Below are 13,768 nucleotides of genomic sequence, written 5' to 3'. Positions count from 1 at the left end.
AACAATGAATTTTAAAGGAAATTAGTATATTTCATCATGCTGAAGGAATGAAGGGAGATGCCCGTAGATCAATATATTCTAGTAAAACATTTTATAATAGCGTTGATATGTTGTGTTTTAACCATTCAATACACACAGTGAGCCGTAAGTTGTGAGACGAATCTGGAAACTGATTGCGACGGAGTTGAAAACGATACGACGGACTGAGAATACGGTAAGATGCATTTTCTTTGCATTATTTCCAAAAAGAGATCAAGATTTATCAAAATGTTATTGTACCATGCTAAAGCCGTTTTGAGTAAGAATTGTTTGGCATCGGTTTGTATCAGCATCATTCACTGCAATACTGGGAAAATTGCAGTTCTCACTGATCAATGCTTAATACGATGGATACTAGCACATCACCCTAATATACAATTTTATTTTGTCTTTTGAATGAAGGAGCTCAAGCCTTATTGCGCTTTGAATTGTTTTTAAATTCTATCCAGTTTCATTTGAATGATGAATGGGAAATTCCCTGTTATAATCTGTTCTACCCAAAGGTTAACGACAGAGTTCACTTCATTGTATCAGTAGTAATCTCTTTATGATCCACTCTATTTCCATTCCTCTTAATCTTTTCGAATCAATTTTATTGATGCCCACAATTTCGTCGATCTATACAAATAAAAATGGAATGCTTTCAAGCCTAAGCGCTAATCCGAGCTACGACAGTTCATTTGGATCAGAACCACGGGAGTCACCCGTCCCGTCCATCCAATCCATTCCCCATTCAGAGGAGGAATCAGTCCTTGTGAGTCGTCAGTCCATTGGAAAAAAAAAACTTGTGTCGAAATTCAGAAACTGTGAACCGGTTTTGTGTCGAACGGTGAGATCATAACGCGAAGAAAAAGATCAGTCGAACGATCAGACTCACGGCGTACAGAAGCAGCGAGACGACCAGCGCAGTCAGCAGCATCCAGTCCAGCACATCCAATCCGGGCCCGGGGTGGGTTTGGCGATTAGATTTCGACCTCAACTGGCATGTATCAAAAATAAATCACCTCTTCCTCCTTGCCCTTGGTCGAGGAATCCTTCTTGCTGGGGCTTTGGGTGTTGATGTTGTTGTTGCTGCTGGTAGCCCCTCCTCCGAGACTTCCGATGTCGGCCGGCGATGAGGACGACCCAAGTGGCGGCGGAGACTGCAAGCTGGAATGACGCGAGGAAAGCGGAGTCGTATGCATCGAGTGGTGCTGCGGATGATATTGATGTTGTTGCTGCTGCTGTTGGTGATGGTGGTGGTAGAGCTGTTGTTGCTGTTGAAGGAGTTGTTGCTGCTGCTGTTCATGGATGGCCGCCGCTGATCGATGCGAGGATGCGAGCGAGGACGACGACAGCGGAGATGAAGGAGAGTGTGCACTACTGCCAGCACTGCTGTAATGGTGCTGCGGCGATTGGTACGTGTCGGAACTTCGCAGTCGGTAACGTTCCGGGATTTTTGGGTATGTGTTGGTTCTGTATAGGAATGGGAAGGTACAAGTTTTTGAATAAGTTAAACATTTCCAGCGGTACAGTACTAACCTCGTGGCAGGGTTTCCCGTCTGAACTGGCACCTGCTGTTGGATTATCGCAGGACTGCTGCCGGTTCGTGAGTGATTTGGTAAGCTCGAGTTAATCTGGAAAGAAGATTTGAACATCAGAGCATAAACCAGGAGATCGTTTGCAAAGAAATTCTTACCTTCTTATCAGCTAGTTTTAGAGGGAACATCTGCGTAACCCCACCACCTCCACCACTTCCGGTACTGCTCATCAGACTGGGACTACTTCCGCTGGGCGACGTTATCGAGTTGTTGTTGGGGCTAGGTTTTGTGCTGAAATTCAAACCATTTTTATGACCAATCTCTCTAAATTCAAAAACCACTCATATCTTACCTAGATAGAGAGGATAACTTCAGGGGCAGCTGTTGTTTGATGGATGCTGCGTTCATTTTGGGAGCGTTGGTGGCACTGGCCAGATTTGCAGGAGGAGCTTTGTTAACTGAAACAGATAATACAATACATTAGTTTAATTTCTCGTACTTCCTATCCTTCGAAAACCTACTGCTAGCAGTTCTCCACTTGTCCTTCCTCCGATCAATGGTTGACACTACGGATTGTGAACCGGAAGCGATCCCGCTGTCCACGTGGTACTCCTCGCTGTTACTGGATTGTTCATCGTGCTGTGATGCCAGCACTCCACCGGGCACTGGTAGAGCAACCTGTTTCAAAAACAACATGTTCAAATCTCACATTCCTACAATCATCCCACAAGCAATACTCACGCTCGGCGACAGCAGCAAACCCTGGCTGGAGAGAATCTCCATCTTTCGGTACAACTGTTCCCTTTGCTGCTTGATATCTTCCTGCTCAGCTCGAATCTGCTCCTGCAGGGTCTTCTGCGACAGTCGCTGCTCATCCAACTCGCGCTCCTCAGTCTCCTTCTGCTTCTGCCACGCAGTCTTCTCTTCCTGTAACTTATCTTGCAGGTTGCGAAGTTCCTCCAGCTGGTCGTTATGTCGGTACATGTTCTTTGGGTTTTCTCGGAATGAGTTCAACTGGTGCTGAAGACTCTGTATCGTCGTCATCTGTTGCGATATTATGCACAGTAGGGTTTGCAGATGGTGGGATACGTGTAGTGCTGCGTAGTTGTTGTCCTTCGCCTGCTCGGTGGTCAGCCCTTCCGAATTTAGCTTCACCGGTGCGTGCGACGCCCCAGGCGAAAATGGTCCTCCGTCGAAGTCCGACGCGTTCGATTCACGCTTCTCGTAGCTTTCCCGATTGGTGAAGTATCCGGCCGAAAGTGTCGACAGGACGGCATCCCTCGACGAATTCGTCAGACACTGCTGCTGTTTGGATCTTCGCTCGTCGAAACCGCCGAAGGTTTCCGCTCGCTTTGGTAGTGTTGGAGAAATATACACCTCGCTCTGTCGTTCGCCGACAGAACTGCAGGACCGGGACAGGGGCAGTCCGGTGGCTGCCGTGTAGAGGGACCCTGCCAAGTTGCTAATCTCCTGAATTGTGTTCAACACTCGTTTCCATATCTCTATCGTATCACAGTCGTCCGAGACCAGGTCCCGGTAGGAGCCGTAGTTGGCGATGAATGCCTCCACCGTGGGGCCGAGCTGTTCCGTGTTGTGCTCGTTGTCCAGCAGCAGGCTCAGCTGCAGGGCGATCTTCTCCTCCAGGAGAATCGCCTGTTCGAAGTCTTTTTGCCTCATTTTGCCTAGAGATTTGGAAGGGGAAATCGTTTAGTTCAACTATCTTAGAAAGTAACAGTTTAACATCAACTACACTAAGACCATACGACTCCCCTACAGAGAACCAGGACACTAAGTACTAAGAAATAGAAAGAGTTTAGAGCTCTGCACGGTGATTACCTTCCAATTCGGTCGTTCCCATCGCTTTAGCAATAATGTGGAAGTGGTTAGAAACAGAACAAGCAATGTCTAGTTTAGTGATTACAATGAATTCTAGCAATAATAGGAAATCAATGAACATAGGTCCCTTACATGATCAACTCATCAAGACATTATTTTGGTATGTTTTTACTAATAGACACATCAATTAGAAGTGTTTAGAAAACCTGCCATGCTTGGTGCAGATTGTTGGTTCATACGTTTCAATCGAGGGCTCCAGTATTGATAATATTTAACATGACTTCGGAAAATCTTACATCCATATCAGTCGATGAGGTGTACCAGAAGAATAGATTGACAGAAGGAGAAAACGTCATGGTGGATTGCACCCAGAACTAAGTAAGTGCTACGAAATAAGGAATACATATAACGGTATGAGACGGGGCTTCTGCTTTACTAGTAGAAGATCATGAGTTCAATCGCAGGCCTGTCTTTTTATCGGTACTTTGTAGTTGTATCCAAGGCTTGGGAACTATGACGCCTATTTACCACAGTTCATTGATTCTGCCAGTAATCCAAATCACAAAGCAGCAGCAGCATCAATACCATCAGGCGTTGCGCTGCCAACGGTTCACACACTGCTTGAATGTTTTTGTCTCTCCACTATGATCGTTTTCGGGCAGCCATCTCGAGGCGAATGATTGAAAAAATGAGTCATTTCGCATTCGGGTTTGAAAAAAGGAAGGAAGAAGAAGATTACAGTTTTGAAGAGCCGTGATATTTTTTGTTTTGAACGGTCATAGTTTGCTTTTGATTTTGATGGTCGTGTAGAAAAATGTGAATGTCGAGGTGGTAAATGTTTGCTACAGTACATTTCCCATCCCTGGTTGTATCTATCACTTGCTCATATCTTCCTATTCTAGGTTAAGTATCACACTTGAACTATTCGTTCATAAACATCGCTAGAACCAGGAACCATTTTCTTACGCCTCCAATCTTCCATCATTGTAGCACGCCTTTTCTTACGCCTAATACATAGGCAGTCTACTAACCAAAAGTAAGCCTCTCTGCCATCAAATTTCCTTACTCATACTCTTGCGCATGAACTGGTATATCTGAGCTGCTGTGGGCCAGTTATAATGCAACATTCATTCTTCCCCTTCCTCTGTGATTCTCACTGAACTGTCTATTACGGATGCACGTCTTGAGTGTGGTACAGAGAAAAAAGAGGAAAACGACTCTGTACCACGCAATCTTTATTTGGTTCATCTTCTTTTCCCGCTCAGTTCCACTCGGGCTGCCACGTCGCCATAGATTCGGTTCTGGCCATTTTCCGTACGACGTTTGGCGTCTTTTCGTTGGTAGCACTCGTTATCCTCCGCCAAAGCGATGCAAATGGAGATCAAACCGGTTATAATGCATACCGACGGAAACCAAGAGTGTCGTGGTGAAGAACGTGAAGAAGAGAAGAAGATTTGTGAGTGCGCTGGTGAACGATCGGCTGATCAGTCTTCAACTAGATACGGCATCGGACATCAGCATAAGCTCCGAGAAGACTTGGCGCAGGAACGGCCGTCCCACGTCCAGTCCAGTGACGGTCGAAGCTTCGACAGCATCCGGAAAGCCGCTGAAGTTGGAGTTTGAGTGTAAATGTGCGAAGTCCGCTTCTACGTCGTAAAACAGCAACTCAATTTGCTCGGCTTAGATCTCATTGATCAATTCAATTTCTGGTCGATGCCGATGGATCGCTTCTGCAATCATGTCAGCAGCTCGCCCACAGCAGACGGCACCTTAAAGCAAGCTTTCCAGACAGTGTTCAACGATGCTCTGGGACTTTGTACAAAAGCAAAGATACTTTCACGCGAAGGAGCACAGCTCGTGTTCCGCAGGAAGACCAGAGGCGTACGCAATGTACAAGACCGTTGATGAAGAGTTGGACCGTTTGAAAAAGGCTGGAATCATAACACCAGTCAATCGAGCACTCGGAGTGGGCAGCTCCGACAGTTGTCGTGAGGAAGGCGAGTGGAGCGGTGAGGATCTGCGGTGAGGATCTGCGATGATTATTCAACTGGCTTGAACGACGCTCTGCAGCCGCACCAGTATCCTCTCCCGCTGCCACAGGACATCTTCGCGAAACTGCCCAACTGCAAGGTATTTAGCCAAATTGATCTCTCCGAGGCATTCCCACAGGTCGAGGTAGAGGAAGAATCCCGCGAAATGTTGACAATCAATACGCACCGGGGACTCTACCGCTACAACCGACTTCCTCTGGGGGTCAAGGCAGCGCCAGGAGCGTTTCAGCAGTTAGTAGACATCATGCTAGCTGAGCTGAAGTGCACGTCGGGCTATCTCGACGATGTGTTAGTAGGCAATGTGGACGAAGAAGACCATCAACGGAATCTCGAAAATATCCTCCGTCGACTTCAAGAGCACGGGCTCACTACCAAAGTGGAGAAGTGTTCGTTTGGCCAACAGCAAATCAAATACGTTGGTCACGATATTGATGAGCACGGATTACGCCCGGATCCGGCCAAAATTGAAGCGATTCGCAACATGCCAGCACCCATCGACGTCTCGGGAGTGCGTGCTTTCCTAGGGGCATTTAACTATTACGGAACATTTGTCCCTAGTATGCGACCGCTAAGGTACCCTCTTGACGTGCTCCTCAAGCAAGAAAAGAAGTGCGTTTAGTCGTCCGAATGTCAGCAAGCGTTCGAGAATTTCAAGAAAATCCTGTCTTCCGACTTGCTCCTTACAACGCAGAATTGGATATCATCGTGTCGGCAGATGCGTCTTCTATCGGAGTCGGGGCCACAATAAGCCACAAGTTCCCCGACGGCTCTATCAAAGTGGTCCAGCATGCGTTCAGAGCGTTAACTTCAGCTGAGCAAGCATACAGTCAGCGAGATCGCGAAGGGCTCACGATAATTTTCGCCGTAACAAAATTCCATAAGATGGTTTTCGGCCGGAAATTCACGTTGGAGAAGGATGTAAAAGCGTTAGCTACAAATTCAATCTACGCGCTTCCAGTCAACTTCACAATGGTCCAGGAAGCGACACGTTCTGATCCAGATCCTGGAAAACTCTACCGCTTCATCCAAGAAGGTTGGCCACAGTCAAAGTCCGCCATCACAAGCCATGAGATCAAGCGTTTCTACGATCGTCGAGAGTCCTTATCAACAGTACAAGGCTGCAACATGTTCGGTGAACGTTTGGTTATTCCATCGCGCTATCGGATGCGATGTCTGCATCACCTCCACCGAGGAATGCAGCGCATCGTTGTTTACGTTGGTTCCTGCCATCATTGCGCAGCTGTAGCCAAGAGTCCTCCAAAGTCCGCACCACTGTCCTGGACAAAGTCAACGTATCCTTGACAGCGCGTTCACGTGGACTACGCCGGGCCGTTAGAAGGTGAATACTTCCTGCTGAGCGTTGATTCCTATTCAAAGTGGGTCGAAATAATCAAAACCAAGTCAACCACGGCTACCACTACAGTCCGCATCCTCCGCAGCTTGTTCGTCCGTCTTGGAATGCCGAAGACTCTGGTAAGCGACAACGGTCCACAGTTCGTTTGCGCTGAGTTCGATAAATTCTGCATGGAGAATGGTGTCAACCACATCACTACTGCACCGTATCACTCACAATCTAACGGGCAAGCAGAAAGATTTGTGGACACCTTTAAGCGATCGGTAAAGAAAACACGCGAGGGGAAAGGAGCCATTCAGGAAGCTTTAGACGTTTTCCTAATGACTTACCGAGCAACACCGAATCCAGCCACACCCGAAGGAAAATCACCATCAGAAGCAATGTTCGGTAGCAGGATTCGTATCAGTCTTGACCTGCTCCGTCTGCCAACAGCTCCTGCTCTTGAGTCCTTGGATGAAACGGAACATCTCCAAAGATCATTCAAGAAAGGTCTACTCAAACAACCAATGGAGATGGGCACCTGGAGTGGTTTTGGAACCAATCGGACGTGTCATGATTAACGTGTGGGTGGAAGATAAGCGCATGGTTCGGTCTCATATCAATCAGCTCCGAACTCGTGTGACAGACGACAAGCCACCAACGAAGCACATCAAACCATCACCAAAGCTACCGTTGGTTATCTTGCTTAAGGCCTGGAATCTTCGCGAACTACGTTCCACATCAAGGGCTATCGCCATATCTCTAGTCTCACCACCACCCACGATTGCTATAACCGTCAAGCCTCTATCACCAATACTTAGACAACCGTCCGAGCAATCCACGCCGTTGCAGCCTGCACTTATATCCGAAGCACCTGCCCGAGTGTGGGTGTCACCAGAAGCGTCTACGTCGTCATCGTCCTCGCCTGGGTTAACATCATCCTCCAATTCAAGCTCTGTAATGTCTTCGTCATCGGAGTTTCTATCAGCCAATGAAAACTATATAGCTGTTCAGGTACCTCGTCGCTCTTCTCGCTCTAGAAGACCGCCAATTCGGTTTGACCCCTATCAGCTGTATTGAGAAGGGAGATGTTGGGAACAAATAGACATCCCTATCAATGATCCACCAACACTACTGCTGAGCTCACTGGTGGCAGTTGTATCTGTCACCTGTCGACCAGCAAGAATGTTTATGTTCAGTATGTTTATTATTAAGTACCGCATGTAACGTGTCAATAGTTTGTCACCGTCTTAAGTAAAGTTTTAGTTCGTTGTTTGTTACGTCGCGTGTTTTACTCGCTCACGAGAATGTACTCGGTCACCGCCAACGCGCGAACGTAAAAATTTGTTTCGTACACCCGGATTCTGTTTTGGAATTAGCTCTTCAGGATCTTGAACAGATAGTCGGGGACCTGCATTTTGTACAGTGCTGCGGCGATGGCCTCCCAGATGGCGCTGTTGAATGCGCAAACACAGCGTAGTATCGATCTCCTCTTCGTTTTTGTTGCGACGCTTTTTCTCAGTACAGTCGAGTACTGTTCGAATTGCGTCTATCGTCGATACTCTTTTGTACTTAGCTTAGCTTAGCTTAGACTGACTACACATATCAATGGTTGCTATTCGGTGATTGACCAAAGTAAGTGAAAATGCACAAAGAATCCACTAGAAGTTCGGCTGGGATTGGCCATAATCTTCTTCAATGTGCATAATTCAGTACCTCTATTTGAACAAGGTCAATAACAGCGCCGGCCACGTCCTTGCAGTCAGGTGGGATTGGGGGAAGGAATGTTAGTGTGTAACCTTTGCTATTTGGAGACCGTGTTTGCCTCTGCATCTCCACAAAGTTTACTGGGAGGGATGTTTGTTAATGGGAAGGATCGTTGGGTCACAGGATTCACTTTGATAAGCGATTAGACCATGATAAACAATGATTTGTGAGATACATACATGCTTATACGTAAATATAATATTTTCATTTGATATGAACAATTTCTATGTAGAGGAAAATTATGCCGACACTTGAGGTGACGAACCATTCAAAGTTTGTTGAACAAATACCTAAATGTAACATTCCTACAGCTGTCAGGACGAAAGCATGTGTTATTATATTTTACTCATTTGAAAAGAAACAAAAAACTCGATTGGTTGGGACATCATAAAACACTCTTATTCTTATGTCGACACTTACAGTGCCGAACCATCCAAAGTTTGTTGAATGAAGTGAACCTTTCGCAAGTCTACACTTGTAGTGTCGAACCATTCAAAATTTTTTAATTACAAAAATAATGGTATATAAGAGGTGTTCTGAAATAAAATGTTAAACATAAATAAATCATGAATCAGAGTTTGTGTCGACACTCACAGTGACGAACCATCCATAGTTTGCTGAAAAATCATATTGACATCCCACCATTGTAACGATTAAATGTGCAGTCATACATATTTTATAGATTAGAAATAGTAGCATGACACGAGCTCACCAATTGATCCGTTATCCTTGACTGAGCAGCCACAATCCACTTTCAGCTTCACTCGTTTGCTCGGCTATAAAAAAGCACTCAGAAAAAAAAAAATAAACGCGCAACTCGAAAGAAAAAAAAAAAAAAGCCGAACGACTGCTTGGGCTTTCTTGACGCACTGCCCAGGAGCAAGCGTAAAGGTCGAAGAATCAAAAATAACGAACCGATCGCGGCACTTTTTAACTTACTCTAACCGAACTCACCGATCACGCCACTTTTTCACTTACGAGACCGACGCGCGACATGTTTGATCCTGCCCTCGTCGCTCGCTCCGGCCAAAGCAAGTGTCAAGGTCGAAAGATCAAACAGAACTCAAGTTCTATCGTCGATACTCATTTGTGGAATAAAAACTGAATTTTCGACAACCCGTGCTCACTCTCCGCACACTTTATCAGCCTGTTAAGGATGAATCTTTCTGGGAGTTTTCTGAGCGTATTCAGTAGGCAAATGGGCCTAAATGAGGCTGGATCTCACCGGGACGCACTGTAGCTGGTATTATGGAAGGCCTTCACCCACCCAGCACAGTCGCGCCTCAGCAACCACCGATCATCAGTCGTCCCGGCCCTGTGTCTGGGACTGGGGGAGGGCTCTTCCGAGCCGTTAACACAGGCAAGTTTGATTTAAGCGTATGCCGTTCGATTCTTGATCCGTTCACCAGTTTCAGCATGCCATTTGCTCCACAACGGTCTTCATCTTCAATCGGCCGTATACTGGGACGCACAACATCCAGTAACATGGAAGCCCCAGAACCCCCCACAGCAGTCCAGCTTTTCCAGCCAACGACCGACAGTCGTCCCAGTCCTGTACGTGGGTGTGGTGAAGGGGTCTTCCAACTCACAGTTAATGGCAAGTATGCTCCCTCATCGAACAATTCACTCGCTGATGTTGTTGCCGCTTCTAGCTCATCGTCAACCGTGCAGCATCGGCCCTCTACATCGCGAGGTCGGTTTCAAGCACCCTCACGCGAAACGAACGCGTCTGGGCCAGTCCTCGCAACGAATCCATCCCCGATTGTGAAGCTTCCTACGTCAGTCTACTATCAAAACGTCAGGGGTCTACGCACCAAGACTGCTAAGCTGCGTTTGGCACTATCAAGCTGTGACTACGACATCCTCGCCTTCACCGAAACATGGCTTAGACCGGACATCAGTAACGCTGAGTTTTCATCTGGTTACACCATATTCCGTTGCGACCGCAGTGCATTATCCAGTAATTTTCTTCGAGGTGGAGGAGTCCTTATCGCCGTCAAGAAATCATTCCAGTGCAAGCTGGTAATATGCAATGGTTGCGAGCATATCGAGCAGATTACTGTTCGCATAAAACTGCAAGGTTGTTGGCTAATCATCTGTACAATATACCTTCCGCCAAATTCTGGACCTGATCTGTACTCCACTTGCTCATCAGTCATTCAGCAAATTACGGAGTCCATGTCGGAGTCAGATATTTTCCTGCTGCTAGGCGATTTCAATCTTCCAAATCTCCGCTGGCAATTGGACGAAGATTTCAACGGCTACCTTCCGTCAAACGCTTCCACTGAGCAAGAGCTGGCACTCATCGAGGCCACTATTGCAAACGGTCTCCAGCAGATGAACAACATCGTGAACGCCAACGGTAATCTACTAGATTTAATCTTTGTTAATTTACCGGAGCATATCGATCTAGTCGAGCCACCACTCCCACTTTTAGCAGTGGGCACACATCATATGCCATTCGTCTTGCTTCTCAGCACAAACTTTCCCGATGTCTTTGACGACCAATTTGAAGATATTGGCTTTAACTTCCTGCGCTGCAACTTCGACGTTTTAAATGCTGCTTTATCCTCTATCAGCTGGGAGATCCATCCAAACAGTTCGGTGGATTACGCTCTCACGACATTCTACAACAAACTAAAGCAGGTAATCCTAGAATATGTTCCTCGTAAGCATCGCGCTACTAACTCCGTCTACAATAAGCCATGGTGGACCACAGAGCTACGAAACCTTCACAATGTCCTCCGAAAGAGCATGACCAGATACTTCTCGTCCAGATCTGCTGCCAACAAAAATCATCTCCGTGATGTAGAGATCCGTTACAACACGCTGCTTCTTGCCGCCCACAACGACTATATCGCTCGAATCCAATCCTACGCAAAACATAACCCCTCGTCCTTCTGGAACTTCATCAAACGCCAGCGCTCTAACAACTGCATTCCTGCAAACGTAGAGTATTCAGGACATTCAGCCAGCACAAATTCTGAAGCAGCCGACTTGTTCGCAGCGTTCTTTGAAAGCGTTTTTACTCGAGTCTCTCCGGTGCCCCGCCATGACAGATTCCAGAACATACCCTCGTTCGACATTAGCATCCCATTACCTCCATTCTCAATAGAAGAAGTTTCGCAGGCCTTGAACGACCTCGACGTTAAGAAGGGTTCTGGAGACGACAATCTTCCCCCGTTGTTGTTTAAACGATGCGCGTCCACACTCGCAGGTTCAATCACGGATGTCTTCAATCGATCTCTCGCCGAGAGGAAATTTCCTGGCGCGTGGAAAAATGCTAGTATTGTACCAATCCACAAATCTGGCAGCCGTAACCGTGTTGAAAACTACCGAGGTATCACGCTGTTATGCTGCTTGAGTAAGGTGCTCGAGAAGCTCATGTACAACATCCTGTACAACGCCGCATTGCCGATCATATCGAATAGTCAGCACGGGTTCATGAGGAATAGATCGACTACAACGAACCTCATGTGTTATGTCACCGCATTATCTCGCGAGGTGGAAGCGAAACAGCAGGTAGATTCAATCTACATAGATTTTGCGAAGGCTTTCGACACTGTACCGCATCTTTTAACCGTCGAAACGCACCTGGGGTTTCCAGGATGGGCAACTCAATGGCTGTTTTCGTATCTCTCCAATCGAACGGCATACGTGTCCGTCAACTCCGCAAGCTCTAGCGCGTTCGAAATAACTTCGGGAGTACCGCAAGGAAGCGTCCTCGGCCCGCTGATCTTCATAATTTTTGTGAACGATCTGTATCAGCTGCTCTCGTCTTGCAATTTATCCTTCGCAGACGATCTTAAGCTATACCGGGTAATTCGCTCTGCTTTGGACTGCATAGCTATGCAAGCGGATGTCGACGCCATTATTGTGTGGTGCAGTGACAACGGAATGCGAATCAATAGCAACAAATGCAAAGTGATATCTTTCACTCGCCGCAATCATCAATACAGGCATGAATATACCGCAGGGTCTGCCGTAATTGAACGCGTTCAATCAATCTGCGATCTCGAGTAACAATCGACTCAAAAATTAGATTTAACGAACACGTCGCAATTATCACTGCTAAGGCTTGGTCAGCGTTGGGATTCGTTAGACGACACGCCTCGGAATTCACCGACATCTACGCGCTGAAATCCCTATTTTGTGCATTAGTCCGGAGCATACTAGAGTACGCAGCTCCCGTGTGGTCACCATACCATGTGACGCAAACGTTGAGGATTGAACGTGTTCAGAAGAAATTTGTGCATTTTGCATTGCGCCACTTACCGTGGATTGATCCTACAAATCTTCCTCATTACCCAGACCGCTGCCGACTCATCAATTTGGAAACTCTGTCGGCAAGGAGGACCCAGCTGCAGCAATTGTTTATCTTAGATACCATATGTGGCAACCTCGACTGTCCTGCTCTTCTCGGTGAAGTCTCTTTCAACGTTCCTCCACGGCGATTTCGTAGTTCCTCTTTATTGACAATTCCTTATCACAGGACTGCTTATGGTCAAAATAACTCTTTTAGTTTGTGTGTTAGAGCTTTTAATTACGTTAGTGATCGGTTTGATTTTAATTTGTCGAAAGTGATGTTCAAAACTAGGATTAAAAATTTAGGTTTATCAAATTTTAATTAACTTTAAGACAGTCTGTACGTCGTAGACGAAGACGGTGAAATATAATAATAATAATCTCCCAGTGGTTTCCCTGGCTTTGACGGCAGTACCAGCTTCTGGATCTTACATATTTCTGGGATAATACCTTCGTCAAGACACTTCTGCAACACCTTCCTGAACATGTCCAGGTATGCCAGGATGACAGCTTTCAGCACCACGTTTGGTATTGCATCTGGACCAGGGGCCTTCTCCGGTTTTAGGCGTTTTTCCGCTTCTATGAGATAGCTGTTAGACACTTATAGGTCCTTGGCGATTGCTTCTCGTTGATGGCCAGGATGTTGGAAGGGCCTTTGGTCGTGGGCATAACGACTCGATACGCATTACCTCACAAATTGGTGTCTGCATCTCGTCACAGTTCGTTGTTGCAATTGGATGTACTAAGCTTGATCTCCCATTTGAGTGCGGTCGTAGCTTCTCGAAAAGCCGTCTTTCACTCCCTTTTCTCCTGTAGCTTATCTGTTTCCCAAATTTAAACCATCAGCCGGTGCAGTCAAAAGTTCAGTTATTCTGGTCTTGTTCGTCGAACTGCTGCTAGAAGTGGGAATTTCGTGT

The 13,768-nt window shown here is 46.5% G+C and overlaps 1 protein-coding gene across 5 annotated transcripts in view; it reads right to left on the bottom strand.

Moving 5' to 3' along the window:
• Positions 1–611: 611 nt before the first annotated feature.
• LOC5578052 (rho guanine nucleotide exchange factor 18) overlaps positions 612–13,768 on the bottom strand; it is a 64,531-nt gene continuing 51,374 nt past the window's right edge. For 3 of the 5 annotated variants that reach the window (XM_021840261.1, XM_021840263.1, XM_021840265.1), the window contains 7 exons: positions 3,396–3,419; positions 2,301–3,241; positions 2,081–2,237; positions 1,912–2,017; positions 1,718–1,850; positions 1,561–1,655; positions 612–1,494 (listed from right to left, as the gene is read on the bottom strand). In XM_021840261.1, coding sequence (XP_021695953.1) covers positions 1,029–1,494; positions 1,561–1,655; positions 1,718–1,850; positions 1,912–2,017; positions 2,081–2,237; positions 2,301–3,241; positions 3,396–3,419 — 1,922 coding nt within the window. In that variant the 3' untranslated portion in view covers positions 612–1,028. The remainder of the gene's footprint in view (positions 1,495–1,560; positions 1,656–1,717; positions 1,851–1,911; positions 2,018–2,080; positions 2,238–2,300; positions 3,242–3,395; positions 3,420–13,768) is intronic. The other 2 variants (XM_021840262.1, XM_021840264.1) reach the window with 1 other exon arrangement.

This window comes from Aedes aegypti, chromosome 2 (assembly GCF_002204515.2).
Source record: "Aedes aegypti strain LVP_AGWG chromosome 2, AaegL5.0 Primary Assembly, whole genome shotgun sequence".
NCBI lineage: Eukaryota > Metazoa > Arthropoda > Insecta > Diptera > Culicidae > Aedes > Aedes aegypti.
Note: the sequence above shows the minus strand (reverse complement) of the source record. Positions and strands in the feature narration are given on the sequence as shown.